We start from the raw sequence: 18,186 nt of genomic DNA on the forward strand, positions 1-18,186 counted from the left end.
TTAAGTATTTGCGTCTGATAGTCATCATCCCATGTGAATGAGCTGATGATGGAAGGTACAACTCCTCAACGGTTAGGAGTTGAAAGAAAATTCTTACGAAGTTAAACGTACATGTGAGGCTATTAGGTTGACCTGATAATAAAAAGTAAATCTCATTAACGTTAAGAATTTAGGTGAAAATGGATGCAGACAAATTTCGTCTCTTCACTTGTTTCCTTTTAGCTGTTTGTATGGGTAGTGTTAACACAAAATAGGGATTTAAAGGCGTGATGTTATTAATGTTATGCATGTATGTACATGATTATGTATGTTATTATGTATGTTAAAGAGACGACTGAAAGTTGTCATACAAAGTCTTTTCTTTTAAGGATGGGAAATCATCAAATGACCTCTCCCGCTCTGGGTGGAACGGAAGGAAGTGTCAGACTTTTACTGACTAAAACCCACCTCGTTCCTTCAGTTGCCCTTTGCGTTCCGGGGCCACGGTATCTCGTTAGAACTTTCCCGCAGCCCCGGCTCAGTTTATCCCGTTTCCCCCCCTTGGGGGTTGACATTTCAAAAATCCCTTCTTAGTGCTCACTTATGTTACTAAAGGAACCTCTGTTCAAAATCTCAGACTCCTATACCGAGCGGTTTCGGCTGTGCGTTAATAAATCAGTCACCCAATCGCACCCCCTAAATCACGATTGGAGGGTAGTTTGAAAAAACTTATAATGTCAAACATATTTACTTGCCTATGTACGTGTTCATGCCAAGTTTCAAGTTTATAAACCCAAGGAATAAGATTTTTCATAGAAACGTTTTTACCCCTTTTCCCCCCCTTGGGGGTTGAATTTCCAAAAATCCTTTCTTAGTGCTCCCCTACATATCCCAAGGAACCTACATTCCAAATTTCAGCTGTCTACGACCAGTAGTTTCGACTGTGCGTTGTCTGTCAGTCAGTCACTCAGTAACGGAAGAGTTTTATATATATAGATAATAACATGCTTTTACAGTTGCGCTACTTAACATTTTTCACAATATGTCATTGTTTTCAGATGAACATTAAGAAAGTGAGTGTGCCTCGGCAGAATTTGTTGTTAAATCAGGCTTGTGCCTAAAATGTATTATTGTTACATTACAGTACCCGTCTTCGCCGGCGGCCTTCAACGCGGGCTCGCCGGCCAACCGCAGCGCGAGCCAGTTCGCGGCGCGCTCGCCGCTCTACTCGCACAGCCCCGCGCCGCAGCCGCGCTACTCGCAGTCGCCGCACGCGCACTACTCGCCCATCGTGAGTATACGGGCTCGATGGCTTCCTTGTTTAGAATAATCTTACGTCACGAGACGACGCGACGACGATCGGGAGCGGCTTCGACTATATGGAGTCGTGAATTTGCAAGATGTTACATGCTAACGGAGTCTCTGGAATACTCCATATTAAAAACGCCCCATCCCATACATTAATGTTGGGACCAACAAGCAGAGCCAGGCGAGCTTTTTTGGACAGTTTCTGACTGCTCATAAACCATACACCATATTCCCTCTCCTTTGAATATTACTATCACACTTGCCATCTGATGTCAACTTTGATCCTAGATTTACTAACTTGCTCAATTTTTTCTCCTCGAACCAAAATATTACATGCTGTCATTTCCTTCTCTATTTAAAAATCAATGTTTTAGTTTTACTTACGTTCACTTGATTGATACAAAAGGCGTCTTTCTGGATCCTGTCGGGTTCCGCCACGATATACGCACCAGCCAATATCTTGTCATAAGGTGCGAGACGTGGGAGAAGTACGCCCTATTTACTATCTGGCTCTCAGGCCAAACAGCTGTCGACCAATGACGAAATGTAACGATACCGTTTCCCCCACAGACGGCGACGCGGCCGTACTCGCGCTCCCCCGCGCCCGCCGGCGCCGGGCCGGGCGTGGGCGCCGCGCCCGCCGCCGGCCCCGCCGCGTCCCCCGCGCGCCACAGCTACACGCCCTCGCCCTACAGCCAGCACTCCTCGCCCGCCTCCGCCTGCGTCACGCCCACCTACACCGACTCGCACCACTTCACGCAGGTCAGTGTCCGGTGCAGGTGGACCATCATCAGTGTGACGCGCGCCACAGCTACACGCCCTCGCCCTACAGCCAGCACTCCTCGCCCGCCTCCGCCTGCGTCACGCCCACCTACACCGACTCGCACCACTTCACGCAGGTCAGTGTCCGGCTGCAGGTGGACCATCATCAGTGTGACGCGCGCCACAGCTACACGCCCTCGCCCTACAGCCAGCACTCCTCGCCCGCCTCCGCCTGCGTCACGCCCACCTACACCGACTCGCACCACTTCACGCAGGTCAGTGTCCGGCTGCAGGTGGACCATCATCAGTGTGACGCGCGCCACAGCTACACGCCCTCGCCCTACAGCCAGCACTCCTCGCCCGCCTCCGCCTGCGTCACGCCCACCTACACCGACTCGCACCACTTCACGCAGGTCAGTGTCCGGCTGCAGGTGGACCATCATCAGTGTGACGCGCGCCACAGCTACACGCCCTCGCCCTACAGCCAGCACTCCTCGCCCGCCTCCGCCTGCGTCACGCCCACCTACACCGACTCGCACCACTTCACGCAGGTCAGTGTCCGGCTGCAGGTGGACCATCATCAGTGTGACGCGCGCCACAGCTACACGCCCTCGCCCTACAGCCAGCACTCCTCGCCCGCCTCCGCCTGCGTCACGCCCACCTACACCGACTCGCACCACTTCACGCAGGTCAGTGTCCGGCTGCAGGTGGACCATCATCAGTGTGACGCGCGCCACAGCTACACGCCCTCGCCCTACAGCCAGCACTCCTCGCCCGCCTCCGCCTGCGTCACGCCCACCTACACCGACTCGCACCACTTCACGCAGGTCAGTGTCCGGCTGCAGGTGGACCATCATCAGTGTGACGCGCGCCACAGCTACACGCCCTCGCCCTACAGCCAGCACTCCTCGCCCGCCTCCGCCTGCGTCACGCCCACCTACACCGACTCGCACCACTTCACGCAGGTCAGTGTCCGGCTGCAGGTGGACCATCATCAGTGTGACGCGCGCCACAGCTACACGCCCTCGCCCTACAGCCAGCACTCCTCGCCCGCCTCCGCCTGCGTCACGCCCACCTACACCGACTCGCACCACTTCACGCAGGTCAGTGTCCGGCTGCAGGTGGACCATCATCAGTGTGACGACACATCACCTCACACGAGTCAGCCTAATGTAGCGATGTCACGTTTGCTTAAACCCACCGATTCGATAACAGCACTATTAATGAATTACGTTCCTTTTTACGTAACTTATCACAAAAAAGTTATTAAAAAGCATTTCATAAGTAACAGTCTAATAATGTCGGTAAATGTCATCATTGAAACTGAATGTTCTACTCTCATCGGTGTAGTTAAGTCAAGTTGCCCCCATTTTATTTGATTTGATCAAAATATTTAATTTTTGGTCTTTGTCTTCCTCATTTTCATTAAACTTTCTCTCTTCTATCCTGTTGAATTTTTTCTTATTTATTTATCCTCAGAGCGGCAGCAATGGCAGCGGGTCGGGCAGCGTATCGGGCTCGACGCAGTTCCCCGGCGAGCTGAGCTCGGAGATCGGCGCTGCGATCTCGTCGCCGCCGCCACCGTCCCCCGCGCTAGAGTTCGAGCCTCCGCGCCGCGCGCCGCGCTCCCCCGCCACGCCAGCCGCGCCCGATGCGCTCGCCGACTACAGCAAGGTGGGTGCTCAGCTATCCGGCTCGGAGGACCAGGTCACCAGGGTCCGCGCTCCCCCGCCCCGCCAGCCGCGCCCGACGCGCTCGCCGACTACAGCAAGGTGGGTGCTCAGCTATCCGGCTCGGAGGACCAGGTCACCAGGGTCCGCGCTCCCCCGCCCCGCCAGCCGCGCCCGACGCGCTCGCCGACTACAGCAAGGTGGGTGCTCAGCTATCCGGCTCGGAGGACCAGGTCACCAGGGTCCGCGCTCCCCCGCCCCGCCAGCCGCGCCCGATGCGCTCGCCGACTACAGCAAGGTGGGTGCTCAGCTATCCGGCTCGGAGGACCAGGTCACCAGGGTCCGCGCTCCCCCGCCCCGCCAGCCGCGCCCGACGCGCTCGCCGACTACAGCAAGGTGGGTGCTCAGCTATCCGGCTCGGAGGACCAGGTCACCAGGGTCCGCGCTCCCCCGCCCCGCCAGCCGCGCCCGATGCGCTCGCCGACTACAGCAAGGTGGGTGCTCAGCTATCCGGCTCGGAGGACCAGGTCACCAGGGTCCGCGCTCCCCCGCCCCGCCAGCCGCGCCCGACGCGCTCGCCGACTACAGCAAGGTGGGTGCTCAGCTATCCGGCTCGGAGGACCAGGTCACCAGGGTCCGCGCTCCCCCGCCCCGCCAGCCGCGCCCGATGCGCTCGCCGACTACAGCAAGGTGGGTGCTCAGCTATCCGGCTCGGAGGACCAGGTCACCAGGGTCCGCGCTCCCCCGCCCCGCCAGCCGCGCCCGACGCGCTCGCCGACTACAGCAAGGTGGGTGCTCAGCTATCCGGCTCGGAGGACCAGGTCACCAGGGTCCGCGCTCCCCCGCCCCGCCAGCCGCGCCCGACGCGCTCGCCGACTACAGCAAGGTGGGTGCTCAGCTATCCGGCTCGGAGGACCAGGTCACCAGGGTCCGCGCTCCCCCGCCCCGCCAGCCGCGCCCGACGCGCTCGCCGACTACAGCAAGGTGGGTGCTCAGCTATCCGGCTCGGAGGACCAGGTCACCAGGGTCCGCGCTCCCCCGCCCCGCCAGCCGCGCCCGACGCGCTCGCCGACTACAGCAAGGTGGGTGCTCAGCTATCCGGCTCGGAGGACCAGGTCACCAGGGTCCGCGCTCCCCCGCCCCGCCAGCCGCGCCCGACGCGCTCGCCGACTACAGCAAGGTGGGTGCTCAGCTATCCGGCTCGGAGGACCAGGTCACCAGGGTCCGCGCTCCCCCGCCCCGCCAGCCGCGCCCGACGCGCTCGCCGACTACAGCAAGGTGGGTGCTCAGCTATCCGGCTCGGAGGACCAGGTCACCAGGGTCCGCGCTCCCCCGCCCCGCCAGCCGCGCCCGACGCGCTCGCCGACTACAGCAAGGTGGGTGCTCAGCTATCCGGCTCGGAGGACCAGGTCACCAGGGTCCGCGCTCCCCCGCCCCGCCAGCCGCGCCCGACGCGCTCGCCGACTACAGCAAGGTGGGTGCTCAGCTATCCGGCTCGGAGGACCAGGTCACCAGGGTCCGCGCTCCCCCGCCCCGCCAGCCGCGCCCGACGCGCTCGCCGACTACAGCAAGGTGGGTGCTCAGCTATCCGGCTCGGAGGACCAGGTCACCAGGGTCCGCGCTCCCCCGCCCCGCCAGCCGCGCCCGACGCGCTCGCCGACTACAGCAAGGTGGGTGCTCAGCTATCCGGCTCGGAGGACCAGGTCACCAGGCACCGCGATTATGTCGGATGTTTATCAAACTTTATGTATTGCACACACACACACTACATCTTTTCACTTGCCACGATCTCTGCTTACTTTTGCATTTTCTATTTGCTATACACAATACTCATATGGAACACAATATTATATACGCTATTAACATACATACAGACTAAACGAACAGTCTCGACAATTATCTAAAACACAATGTTTGTATTCACCTCACAGTCAAACCCTGGCGGTGGCGAGATGTCTCCGGCGGGCAGCGTGGGCGGTCTGTCGAGCGTGCCCGCTCCCGCGTTCGGCCTTTACGACCAGGAGCAGCGGCTCCCCTACCACATGCACCAGCCCAGCCCAGAGGAGAAGGACCACTTCCACTACCCGAGGGAACAAGCACCCAGAGGTACATATGGCGTGCATATATGCATGTTGCGGATTAAGAAGTGAATTAAAAAAATTAAGCTAGCAATAATTACCGAAAAAAAGGAAGCATAACCCGACGGTTTAATAGTCATTCTGGTATACCTTATATATCTTAAAATATTCGGTTTATATTTGGCATTATTGACAAGTCAATATCAAATCACCTTACACTTCACTCAATATTACATAACTTTTTGGTATATGAAACGCAGCACTAACGAAATGAAAAATTTGAATTGTTTTTTGAGGGTATAATTATTATGTTAATACATACCTAATTGAAATCACTGATTTTAGCTCATCAATGTATTGATTAAGGTTTATATTACAATGAAAGTTACAAGTCATCACCCATTTATCAGCAGTGCAATGAACAGTGTGTTTAAATGTTCAATGTTAAAAATTTAATGACAAACTAGTTTCAACGCTATTCAACTCGGATGTCAGATTTATAAAATAAATTGATGTTTCCAGGCGGCGGCGTGGAGGAGAGTCCTCGGTTAGACCAACTGCATCAGCATCCCTCCATGTACCCTAGTGATTTTAACAGGTACCTTACTAATTTATGCTTTATGTATTATGTATTTTACTTTTTTGATAATATAAATCTTTCAAATAAGCGAAATACAATACGTATGTTATTAGTAATGTCTAAACATCTGGTGAAAAATCACTCTGTTTATGACAAATTGTTAATTGTTTTATTCGCAACATTATCTTACTGACGATTCCCTTTGTTAAACCCTCCCTGTCTATGAATATGGAATAAGTCAGGACAATTATACAGGAGGGTGTAACCGGTATAAACATCAGAGGATTATGATTTTAAATGTACCTTGATCAAATCGGAATTCTGGCAAAAGGTCAGGTCAGGAGTAACCGAAACCGACGAGCTTGTATGAAGATAATTATGAATGTGAAAGAAGTGTGCAGGGATCGTGGCAAGTGGAAAGATGTGGTCTCTGCTTACCTTTCCGGGAAGAAGGCGTGATTTATGTATGTCTTCAAAATGTTTTTGGTACAGACTCATAAATGGTAAGAGCACTTGACTTATACGCAATCCCCCTCCCGCAGGTCGAGCTCCCCCGGCGCGGCGGAGCAGCAGTTCTCGCCCGCCTTCCGGCCGCCCGACCCGCCCACGCCGCACGACGACTTCCAGCACAAGCCCAAGCCGCAGGTAACCACAGCCTTCCATAGCCTTCCTGCTCTAGGCGCAGATACAGACGCTGAACTGATTTTGTAGGGAGCCAAGTAAGGGTGCGGCGTGTGATAGTTCCCCCCTAGTGGTGAACTCCCCTTCTAGTGGGGGGAAAGAGGGGTATCTTCTTTCGAACATGCACAATTTGAGGTCAATCCTCAATTAAGTAAACGAAAAGACCATACAAGTCAAGCTGTACCAGTAAGTACTGGTACAGCTTGACTTGTATGGTCTTTTCGTTCGGAGACGAACAGACATCGTGTTTGTGCTCAAGAAAATCTGAGTTTCAAGGCACTCAGGACTTTAAATTTTGAGGTATAGGATGTCTTAATATCGTAATTAACTTAAATTAATTTCGCTAAACTAAAACTTCTCACCATGTCAACCACCATTCAAGGTTTCCCAATAAAGAGCGATGATGCTCCTTCACAGTATTTTTACCGTCTGTGGTCGACGATGGTAGTCATTCGCTGAAGAGGGCGCTGAACGGTCTTTCATTTTTACCTTCGGAAATTCGCTTATTCTCTCTCAGTTCCAAGTGTAATATTTTTTGTTTTGCAGGACGTAGCATCGAAGTCCCTGTCCGGGCTGGAGTCGCTGGTGGACCAGATCCCGTCGATCGCGGAGGGCGGCGCGGCCGAGCAGCCGCCCGCGCCCGCGCAGCCCGTGTCGGCGCTGCCCGACTACGCGCCCGCGCTCTACCCGCCCTACAGCTACGGCGGCGCGCCCTACGGCAACAACGGGTGAGCCGCCAACCGCTCTCTCGCAGCTTGCAACGGGCCATACTGGGCCCTGAAGATTACCTACTTACATTAGTGTTGGGACCAACACGGCACACCTCCATGCACCGACAGACCAGCTTTCTTGGATGATATCTGACTGGACATAAAAACATAAAACACTTAATTCACCATGTTCCACGTGTTCACGCTTCTATACACTTCTTTACAGCTCCTTAACATTAATTCTAGATTCAAATTCTTTGAATTGTTCCACACTTTTTACTCATCACGTTATATTTGTGTGCACAGTTACGGCGCGCCATTCGTCGGGTACGGCGGCGGCTGGGTGGCCGGCGGCGCCACCGTGATGCGGCCCACGCCCGGCTACCTCGCCGACTGGCAGTACGGCTACCCGCCGCCCGCCTACAGCTACAACCCGCCCTACTACAACGTGCCGCCCTCCCACCAGCAGGTACCGCCCAGTAGCGGGGGCTCTCTGTGGCCGGGGCGCTAGATCACACGCGACACCGCCGCCCACCCACAGCTACAACGTGCCGCCCGCCCACCAGCAGGTACCGCCCAGTAGCGGGGGCTCTCTGTGGCCGGGGCGCTAGATCACACGCGACACCGCCGCCCACCCACAGCTACAACCCGCCCTACTACAACGTGCCGCCCGCCCACCAGCAGGTACCGCCCAGTAGCGGGGGCTCTCTGTGGCCGGGGCGCTAGAGTCACACGCGACACCGCCGCCCGCCCACAGCTACAACCCGCCCTACTACAACGTGCCGCCCGCCCACCAGCAGGTACCGCCCAGTAGCGGGGGCTCTCTGTGGCCGGGGCGCTAGATCACACGCGACACCGCCGCCCACCCACAGCTACAACCCGCCCTACTACAACGTGCCGCCCGCCCACCAGCAGGTACCGCCCAGTAGCGGGGGCTCTCTGTGGCCGGGGCGCTAGAGTCACACGCGACACCGCCGCCCGCCCACAGCTACAACCCGCCCTACTACAACGTGCCGCCCGCCCACCAGCAGGTACCGCCCAGTAGCGGGGGCTCTCTGTGGCCGGGGCGCTAGAGTCACACGCGACACCGCCGCCCGCCCACAGCTACAACCCGCCCTACTACAACGTGCCGCCCGCCCACCAGCAGGTACCGCCCAGTAGCGGGGGCTCTCTGTGGCCGGGGCGCTAGATCACACGCGACACCGCCGCCCGCCCGCAGCTACAACCCGCCCTACTTCAACGTGCCGCCCGCCCACCACTCGAGTGTGTGTACTCAATGTAGACGATGGGCTAGCAACCTGCCATATTTGAATCTCAATTCCTTCATGAAGCCATACAGCTGAACGTGGACAAGGGATATAAACGTGACTATATGTATATGTTTTTCGCCATTTTCCAGACGCACTACCTGTCCGCGCCCCCGCTGATAGACCTGCACAAGAACGGCGAGCATCCCGCCGGAGTGCCCGCCGTGCCCTCCGTGCCCTCGGTCGGCTTCGGCGGCTTCTGTTAGCCCTTACTCTACCCTACGGTCACGGACTATTGGTAGCCGACGGTGAAGTGATCACACCCAGTGAAACTATCATGATTCGGGAGACGGCTGAAGCAATGATATTCACAATGATTGTGGATATAAATGTGTGAAACCAAGATTGGAACTGATATTTTGTAGATAAAACTCGTTGACGTGTGTCAAGATTCGGCGCTTTTCGAGCGTCGTCCTAAAACGCGGGACGTTTGAATTTGGAATTGTTTCTTTTTACTCGGGAGCGGGCGCGCGGATCTCTGATATTAAAAAAAAAAGTGTTGACCGCCTCTATGCCCGCGGTTGTGGCGGGAAGTTAGTCAAGTATTCGTAATCGTTTCGGAACAGAGCTTAATTTCGTAGGGTTTATTTGTAAATAATGTACTTGTGTGTGGCGGACGCGGGCGCGTGGGCGCTACATCGGCGGCATTACATCTAATCTTATTGTGAATTTTTATGTATAAAATCTCGAATTGATGCATCATTCTACACATTTTAAAAGCGCGATATTTGATACAAATATATTTGAAACAGAACGAACGAAGATATAAGATATCATGGGATCAAATTCAGGAGCATATTATTATGACTTCTATCTAATAATAAACCTAGACTCATGACAAAAATAAATTTAAAACAAAAAGTAAGATTAAAAAAAAATATGACATAACGTCGCCGTTTCGCGCCCTTTTGTCTGTGATCTCGGCCCGAAGCGTACTCTTGCCAACGTTTCGTTCTAGTCACTAACTAATTCGTGTCGGCTAGTCAAATTTCCAAGCAAACCCGCGCGCCCGCGCCGCCATCTTAGTCAGAACGGCCTATGTACGATTTCGTTAGTTTAGTTTTCGTCACTTTAAATTTTAGCATTTTTGAGTAAATTCACTGTGTATGTTTAAGCTTTTATACGAAAGTTTATTCGCTAATGATACAGTACACACATACTCTTGTCAGTTTATATATTAGGAAAATTAATATCAACTTTCAGAATTCCATAAAATAAAAGAAAAAAAAAACAATCTTTATGAGATTAGATATGTAACTTCTCTACTTTGGCAAAATTATATTAATATCCAATGAATCATTTGTAAATGAAAGCGAAAGAACGTTCGTATGAAAACTTTAACATCCAGAAGAGTGTTAAAACCGCGCCAGCTCGGCCGCCCGCTGCGTGGAGCCTCGCGGCGGGCGGGCGACGCCGTGGACAACCCTGCATTTTGACCGTCTGTGTGAGCCGTGACTACTTCGTGATGTGACAAACGTTGGCTTCATATTGTCATACCATCAAATGTTTCAAAAATAATTAAGTTGGTGGTTCAATTTTATTCTTATAAATTTATTATATACAATAGAAATATATGAATAAAAATGACTATTCTTATCTGCTTATCATGTATGAACTCAAAACTTTGTCTTACGTGTCAGATAAACAATGCCACCAAAAACTTTGTCTAACCTCTTTAGAAACGGACAATCACAAATTGTTTTTAATATTTATGTGTTCCTAAAGTGAAGTTAGCTGACAGCTGTCATTTCGCGAAGCATTCACTCTCGCGTCGACGATTTTGACTTGTTACCGATCAGTTACATAGCTTCGGAACGCTAGTGATAGCATAATTTACTTAAGATTATTATTAAAACTTATATATTTTTATTGCGCCGTGTACAGGCCGAGTGTCGCTTCGCACTAAGTTAATTTAAGTCTTTGGTGAGTACACAAAACGTTGAGAGTACAGACATGTAGTTGACAAATGGAGTTTAATGCATATAGCTTAATGCTGTATTCTGAATGTTCTGTGGTATGTTGTTGACATTTTCGTTTCCATTTTTGATGGCAATCTTGTAAATTTTCCCGGTAAATCTTGTACAAAATTCTCTTTAAAACTTAGTGAAATTGAATAATTTTCTTTGCACAAACAAACAAATCTTAATGTAGGCTAAAACGAAATAACATACGTAATAAAGACATATACGTTAATGATAGGGTTAATTGAAAGAATTTATATGATAGTGATGGTTTACAGCGGGGGTCGCTGTCGGCCGGTCGCCGTGCTCAATGCGGCGGGGGCTCGAGTGCTCGCGGACGGAGGAACTAGAGCAATATCTGAAATTGTTGTCTTATACATTCAGACTAGGGTTAAGGACAAACTGGTTGAAGTGGATGGACAGATCTCTGCTATATGCAGCGTTGTTTATTAGAAATGACGCTTCGTGCAGTTGAGCGTTTTGTGTAATATTTATAGTTTGTGTGTGTGTGTGACTCGAGAGCACCCCCGCACACTCGCGTCGCGCTTGCAATATATTTCGTGAGAGACGATCTGTTTCTGTCGTATTACTTCTAATTTAGTGATCTTCATTGAAACACCTAGATAATCTCAATTCTTAGGAGCGTTTACTTACATTTCGAAAATTTATTTGTTTTAATAAAATCAACAGGGTATAAGATCGCATAGGATTTTTTTATTTTATATTTATTATGTATATGTATCGGTGCGTCGCGCCAGCGCGCCGTCGTTTAGTGTTACTTTAGTTGTCGGTCCGACGGGCGGCCGAGTCGGACGCGCGGCCGTCCGACCCCGCCCGGGCAATAACGTTGTATGTTAACACTTGCCTTTGTATATAATGAGTGCTTTATTACGCTTTTTTGATATTATATTTTATTTAAAAAAATAATAACTACAATATTTCTATATTTTTGCTTTTGTACAATAATCGAATCGTTTTATTGTGTATATTGTATGTGATGGGAATTTTTTTTCGTAGGTTAATTTTTTCGCCGCTCGGTTTTCGACCACCTTGTATGTTAGGAGCTGTTCTCAGTCTGTGATATAACTATCTCATCTGATCGTGCCGCGGCACTCAATCTATGTTTAACCCATAACGCGTCCTAGTTCCTAACCGAGGCACTAACGTAAAACGGCACGAAGCGTCCTAGTTCCTAACCGAGGCAATAACGCAGTCTGTTGTCTTTGGTATTTTTTTTCAATCATTTAAATATCATTGGTCCGCCCAAAACTTCTGTAACAACCAACAGAAAGTCTTTGTCCTTCGTTTTTTATTTTTTAAACCAATGACAATCAACAAAAATTTTGTAAATAAGAACATATTCGTGAGTGAAGTACGCGACAAGACAAGTGCCTTCCGCCATTACTGTTTTTATTGTGCGGTGTGTAAAATTTATTAGCGGAATTATGTCAAAATCTTTTAGAAGGTAAGTGTTTGTTTAATGTATTACATATCAAATTACAGCTTATTAAATAACCTATTTATTAACATTATTTGTTCTGGCCTAAATTTATGATTTCATGTCGAAAAATCGACATCACTTTTACGAACTGAAATCGAACTACGATCGACAATGTTTTCATTCGTTTTCATATTTATTCTATCAAACTAAGTACCATATAAACTATATAAAGTTTAACGTAAATTTACTCAGCTCTCTGGGTTTTTAATTAATTCTGTTGAACTAGTTATAATATAAACAATAATTCGTAATTATGTGATTCCGATCGTCCATATTTTTCATTGCATGGCATTGACCTTGTAATAATGCGATCGCGATTGAAGTCGTTTAGACAGTACCGTTCGCAAAAAGTTTTGCAAATTTGTTTAATTATTTTTTCTTTTAAATATTATTTTCACTTTGTTTATTTAATAACATAGTCAAAATTTTTCAGTCAAAAAAGGTCTTATAAGTTTATCGAGTGTGTGTTTAGTGGTAGGCTTAGGTTTATGTGGCGGAAGTTGTAAATTTTAATTTAGGTTTCTGCACTAAGATTGTTTCGTAATTTTTATAGCAAGCAAAGAGCTATGGCTCGTATCAATGAATCCCGATCCCGATCACGTTCACGATCCCGTTCACGGTCTGTGACGCCGGCATCAAGATCGAGGCGGTGCTTGATCGAGCAAATGGTGTCAACGCACCAGCGGAGGGAACCACACGTAGAGGAGATGCCAAAAATTTGGAAACCGCCCGTTGTGTAAGTATTTACAATAACTACTTAAATATTTATTTTATATTTTATGCTACACGTATACCTAAACATATAATTTTACTTATTTCTCAGCGTTGATCAAGCACTATCTGTTCAGCGAACACCAGGTGGTTCAAATTATGTGGACCCCACGGCTTTGGTTCCAATCTGCCAAACTCCCCGGGGTAGTGTGCGTCGCCAATTCCCCCTCAAAATAAAACTGGAGCAGTCAATGCTGTAAGTGAATCTTCTTAATCAAATTTTTAGGCAATAGGTGTAATGAGCAGCCAGAAAAAAACTTGATGAAGTAATTTGATTATAGGTTTTCAGTATATTTGCTTTACTTCCTACTACTATTATAAAGGCGAAAGTTTGTATGGATGTATGGATGTTTGTTACTCTTTCACGCAAAAACTACTGAACCGATTACCATGAAATTTGGTATGAAGGTAGCTGAAGACCCAGAATAACACATAGGCTACTTTTTATCCCAGAGTTCCCGCGGGATTGATAGGGTTTCCATGCGGACGAAGTCGCGGGCGGCCTCTAGTGAATTATAAATGCGAAAGTTTGGATGTTTTTTATTGCGAAATTTTGGGTGTTTGTTATTTAATTACGCAAAAATTACAAAACGAATATTGGTGAATCTTGTTTAACTGGTAAGCAAGAAAATCACGAAGGATACTTTTTATCCCAAAATTCTCATGGGAGCGGTGCCTCGGGGTAACAATTGGTAACAACCCAGGCTATAATTTACTCATTGAGCCTTTAAACTGAACATGATGTGTCAAGTTTCTTTGTTAAAAGGTGATTGATATATTTTTTTGTTTCATGTAGCACCTCCGCACTAGAGCGGGTTACGGAAATGGGCATTGACGAAGAAGAAGGGAAGGAATTGTTCGAGCAAAAGTCGACGCACATTATGAAGTGGCTGCAAGATATCCCGGGGAGTTCAACACAGATGGAACAGCAGCCTGGACCCAGCCAGCCTAATATGCCATCAAAAAGTGGGGTACCACATAACATATACCAAGAAAATGTCGGGAGTGAATTTGACTCCGAATTCGATGATGAATTCGAATTGCAGGAAAATTTGCCAATAACAGCTGCGGAGGAGCAAGTGCCGTTATCGGAGGAGATGAGCCGGGCCTTGGATGACGCAGCCGAAAATTTGCCGGGCATATCGAGTGATTTTTCGTGGCAGGCCGATTATAATACCTTTAGCGGTCATGCTGAGATATTTTCTGGTCCAACTCCTGGACCTATCCATGACTACGATGGTCCCTATGAAGCTTTTACTAGTATATTTACTAGTGACTTCATGGGGACCATCGTGCGGGAGACCAACCGATATGCCCGGCAAACTATCGATGCACGTAGGGAATCAGGGCAATTAACACCTACATCTCGTCTAAGTCGGTGGTCTGACACCAACTTAGACGAGATGTATGTTTTTATTGCCCTATTCATTTTGATGGGCATCGACATCCGAACGTCACTTCATGAATACTGGCTCACGACTGGGATTCTGCAGCTGCCTTATTTTAGGCAGCTGATGTCATACAATCGGTACATTTTGCTAAACAAATTTCTTCACTTCATGGACAATTCTGCTCCGCAGAATTTGCCGCAAGGGGAAGGGTATTCACTTTCAGCTAGAGTAGCGAAACTGGCACCTGTAATAGTCCATTTAAATAAGCAGTTCTCGGCTCTGTACAATTTAAAACAAGATATTGCCATTGACGAGTCTTTGACCTTATTCAAGGGTCGGTTGTCTTGGATCCAGGCAATAAGGTCAAAGGCTGCGCGCTTTGGCATTAAATCTTTTGAATTGTGCGAGTCGAGAACTGGTTATCTGTACCAGTTCCGAATATATACCGGCAAAAATCCCGCAGGTAACGATTTCGTCGCGCCTAGTGAATACCTTGCTGGAAAAACAACGCAAGTGGTACTTGATTTGTTATCAGGCCTTGAAAATCGAGGGCATCTTGTCACAATGGATAATTTTTATAATTGTCCAGCTTTGACAAGATACCTTAAGAGTTTAGGGTTTGATAATTTAGGCACTTTGCGTCCGAATCGCAAACATGTACCAGTGGAGATCGCGAAGGCTTCGCAGAACGTGCCAAAGGGGACAATCATCGCTCGCCATTCTGGAGACGTTTCATGTATTGCATGGAAGGACTCCAAAATGGTGAACATGATTTCGTCTTATCACACTGACGAAACTTACGTTGGTCGTAAGGCAGGAAGGGATCTCGTAAAGCCTGTTGCTGTACGGGATTACAATAATACCATGGGAGGTGTTGATCTTAAAGATCAAAAACTTTCTATGTATTTATTGGAGAGAAAGAGATGTGTGAAATGGTATGTAAAAATGTTTAAAAGATTACTAAATGCAAGTGTGCTAAATGCATTTGTTATGTTAACCGAATCATTAAAGCGTCGCGGTTTGCCTTTGTTGTCGCATCGGATGTTCCGCACTCAACTAGCCGAATCTCTCGTGCAGAAACACTGCCAAAGAGCCCCAAGAGATATTCAGGTAGATGAAACTGAACATCTGAGGCTTCGCAGAGACTTGCTGCATGTTCCTTTAATGTTTCGGGGAAACGAAAATAGATCGCTTTGCCACATTTGCTTGAGGAATGATATTAAAAGAAAAGTTAATTTCAAATGCAAAACTTGCGATGAATTTATGTGCCTAGGAAGTTGTTGGGAGACTTGGCACTCCGCTGAAGAACTTCCTGGTAGGGTTGTTTTATCTCGCAAGAGTAGGCGCCGAAATTAACTTTTGGTTTAATATCATTGAGTGAATGTGATGAATGTTAGCGGGATTTAATGCCATGTTTGCGATTCGTGGGTAAAGTTAAGACATTCATTCGTTGTTTCTTCTCAGCAGTGCGAAATGCTAGTAGTTGCCAGATAATGTCCATGAAATGAAGGAATTTGTTTAGCAGCGTTACCGCTTCTTCTGCACTGACGCCTTGGAAAGGGCAGTAAACTTAGTTTTGAGTAATTTATTTGACGTCCACCAATGTTGTTAAACCATACGTTTTGACAATTATTAAGCGATATATAGTATCCTATAGTAATGAATAAAAATTTTGAATTAGAATTTTTAATTTGAGCAGTTTTTAAGAATAAATAAAAAGGTTAGCTTTCGTCGTCGACTGTCTATTCTAAGTTTGGATAATTGTGAAGTTGACGTTGTTGAAGAAAATGCTGCAGTGCAGTTTGTTATCGCTTCTTCTGCACTGACGCCTTGGAAGCGGCAGTAAACTTAGTTTTAAGTAATTTATTTGACGTCAACCAATGTTGTTAAACCATACGTTTTGACAATTATTAAGCGATATATAGTATCCTATAGTAATGAATAAAAATTTTGAATTTGAATTTTAAATTTGAGCAGTTTTTAAGAATAAATAAAAAGGTTAGCTTTCATCGTCGACTGCCTATTCTAAGTTTGGATAATTGTGAAGTTCACGTTGTTGAAGAAAATGCTGCAGTGCAGTTTGTTATCGCTTCTTCTGCACTGACGCCTTGGAAGCGGCAGTAAACTTAGTTTTAACTAATTTATTTGACGTCAACCAATGTTGTTAAACCATACGTTTTGACAATTATTAAGTGACTAGCGAGCCGCCCCGGCTTCGCACGGATGCACAGCCGATACTAAATATATCTCTATTAGAACTAACTAAAGGACCGCCCGCACAGCGGCTAACTAAGTCTTGCTCACTTCGCAACAGGCCGTGCAGCAGAAATCGCGGATATTTATAAGATCTACAATTAATTAAAACATTGTATGGTTCTATCTTTTGTAGTTTAGGCAGCGTACGCAAAATAAGTAACTTTTTGGTTGATTTTTTCAGTTTGTGTCCGAAAAATCCAAATATATTACGGAACCCTATTTTTTTTCCAAAATAAAATATAGTCTATGTTACTCGTGGATAATGTAGCTTTCGAATGGTGAAAGAATTTTTAAAATCGGTCCAGTAGTTTTTGAGCCTATTCATTACAACCAAACAAACAAACAAACAAAGTTTTCCTCTTTATAATAGATATGAAGTATACTATAATAATGAATAAAAAATTTGAATTTGACTTGCTAATAGTTTGTAGCTTTGATAATATTATATAATGAAATTTTTTTAATAGTGAATATGTGCCTGTAAAGGTCTTATTTCTGAATAAATGCTTTGACATTTGACCAGGGTTCTCAAGTGATCTGTATTTTTCATTAAAAAAAATGTGGAATGGCTATAATGTGTATTATTAAATAATTAAAATTATCATTATCCCCTGATTTATTTATTTATTTAAAACACTATTGCACAAATTAACAAAAAAATATGTACAAAAGTGGACTTCATGCCATATGGCATTCTCTACTGACTAGTCTGATGACTGACTAACCATCAGACCAAACTGTGATAGCAGAATGGTGCGATAAAGCGCAAATGATCTATTACTAGCTGCGCCCCTGGGCTTTGGTCCCGTGAGAATTTCGGGATAAAAATTAACCTATATTTCCAGGTAATAATTCTACCTATGTATTAAATTTCATCAAACTCCATCCAGTAGATTTTACGTGAAAAAGTAACAAACATCCATCCTTACGAAGTTGCATTTATAATATTATATTAGTAGGAAGTAGGATGGATCTGGAATATAAGAATATCCAAGAGGATGTTGTTATATAAATGTAAGTAGTATCTATCTATCGCTACACAAATCTCAAACTCACGTTCGATCTATGTGATTTGTTCTTTTTTTTATTATAGCTGTAGCCCACGGCTCCGCCCGTGGTAAAAAAGTAGCTCCTGAAGGTTTAATCTGTCTCTGTGACAATTTCATTAAAATCTGTGCAGTAGTTTCTGGGTTTATTCATTATAAACAAAAAAAAAAACAAATCTATCGCG

General features: G+C 47.2%; 2 protein-coding genes across 2 annotated transcripts in view; both read left to right on the plus strand.

The window, feature by feature from the left end:
• Nucleotides 1-12,871, plus strand: part of LOC106139460 (uncharacterized) — a 59,199-nt gene extending 46,328 nt beyond the window's left edge. Inside the window, exons 12-21 of the mRNA XM_060951442.1 lie at nt 1,124-1,270; nt 1,858-2,049; nt 2,082-3,152; nt 3,529-3,723; nt 5,651-5,825; nt 6,320-6,395; nt 6,920-7,022; nt 7,605-7,786; nt 8,075-8,237; nt 9,168-12,871. Of these exons, the coding sequence (XP_060807425.1) occupies nt 1,124-1,270; nt 1,858-2,049; nt 2,082-3,152; nt 3,529-3,723; nt 5,651-5,825; nt 6,320-6,395; nt 6,920-7,022; nt 7,605-7,786; nt 8,075-8,237; nt 9,168-9,281 (2,418 nt within the window). The 3' untranslated portion in view covers nt 9,282-12,871. The remainder of the gene's footprint in view (nt 1-1,123; nt 1,271-1,857; nt 2,050-2,081; nt 3,153-3,528; nt 3,724-5,650; nt 5,826-6,319; nt 6,396-6,919; nt 7,023-7,604; nt 7,787-8,074; nt 8,238-9,167) is intronic.
• Nucleotides 12,458-17,556, plus strand: LOC132903379 (piggyBac transposable element-derived protein 4-like). Its single transcript, XM_060951607.1, has 4 exons — nt 12,458-12,501; nt 13,091-13,273; nt 13,361-13,504; nt 14,105-17,556. The coding sequence occupies exons 1-4, from the start codon at nt 12,482-12,484 to the stop codon at nt 16,053-16,055; spliced, it is 2,298 nt and encodes a 765-aa protein (XP_060807590.1). The 5' UTR covers nt 12,458-12,481; the 3' UTR covers nt 16,056-17,556.
• Nucleotides 17,557-18,186: the final 630 nt, after the last annotated feature.

Source organism: Amyelois transitella, chromosome 25 (assembly GCF_032362555.1).
Source record: "Amyelois transitella isolate CPQ chromosome 25, ilAmyTran1.1, whole genome shotgun sequence".
In the NCBI taxonomy this organism is placed as follows: Eukaryota; Metazoa; Arthropoda; class Insecta; order Lepidoptera; family Pyralidae; genus Amyelois; species Amyelois transitella.

Excerpts from the sequence above, each read along its gene's own strand:
- LOC132903379 (XM_060951607.1), top strand. The coding sequence starts at position 12,482 with ATGTCAAAATCTTTTAGAAG. Across the intron at positions 12,502-13,090 it reads ATGTCAAAATCTTTTAGAAG|CAAGCAAAGAGCTATGGCTC; the intron begins GTAAGTGTTTGT and ends TAATTTTTATAG. Across the intron at positions 13,505-14,104 it reads AAACTGGAGCAGTCAATGCT|CACCTCCGCACTAGAGCGGG; the intron begins GTAAGTGAATCT and ends TGTTTCATGTAG.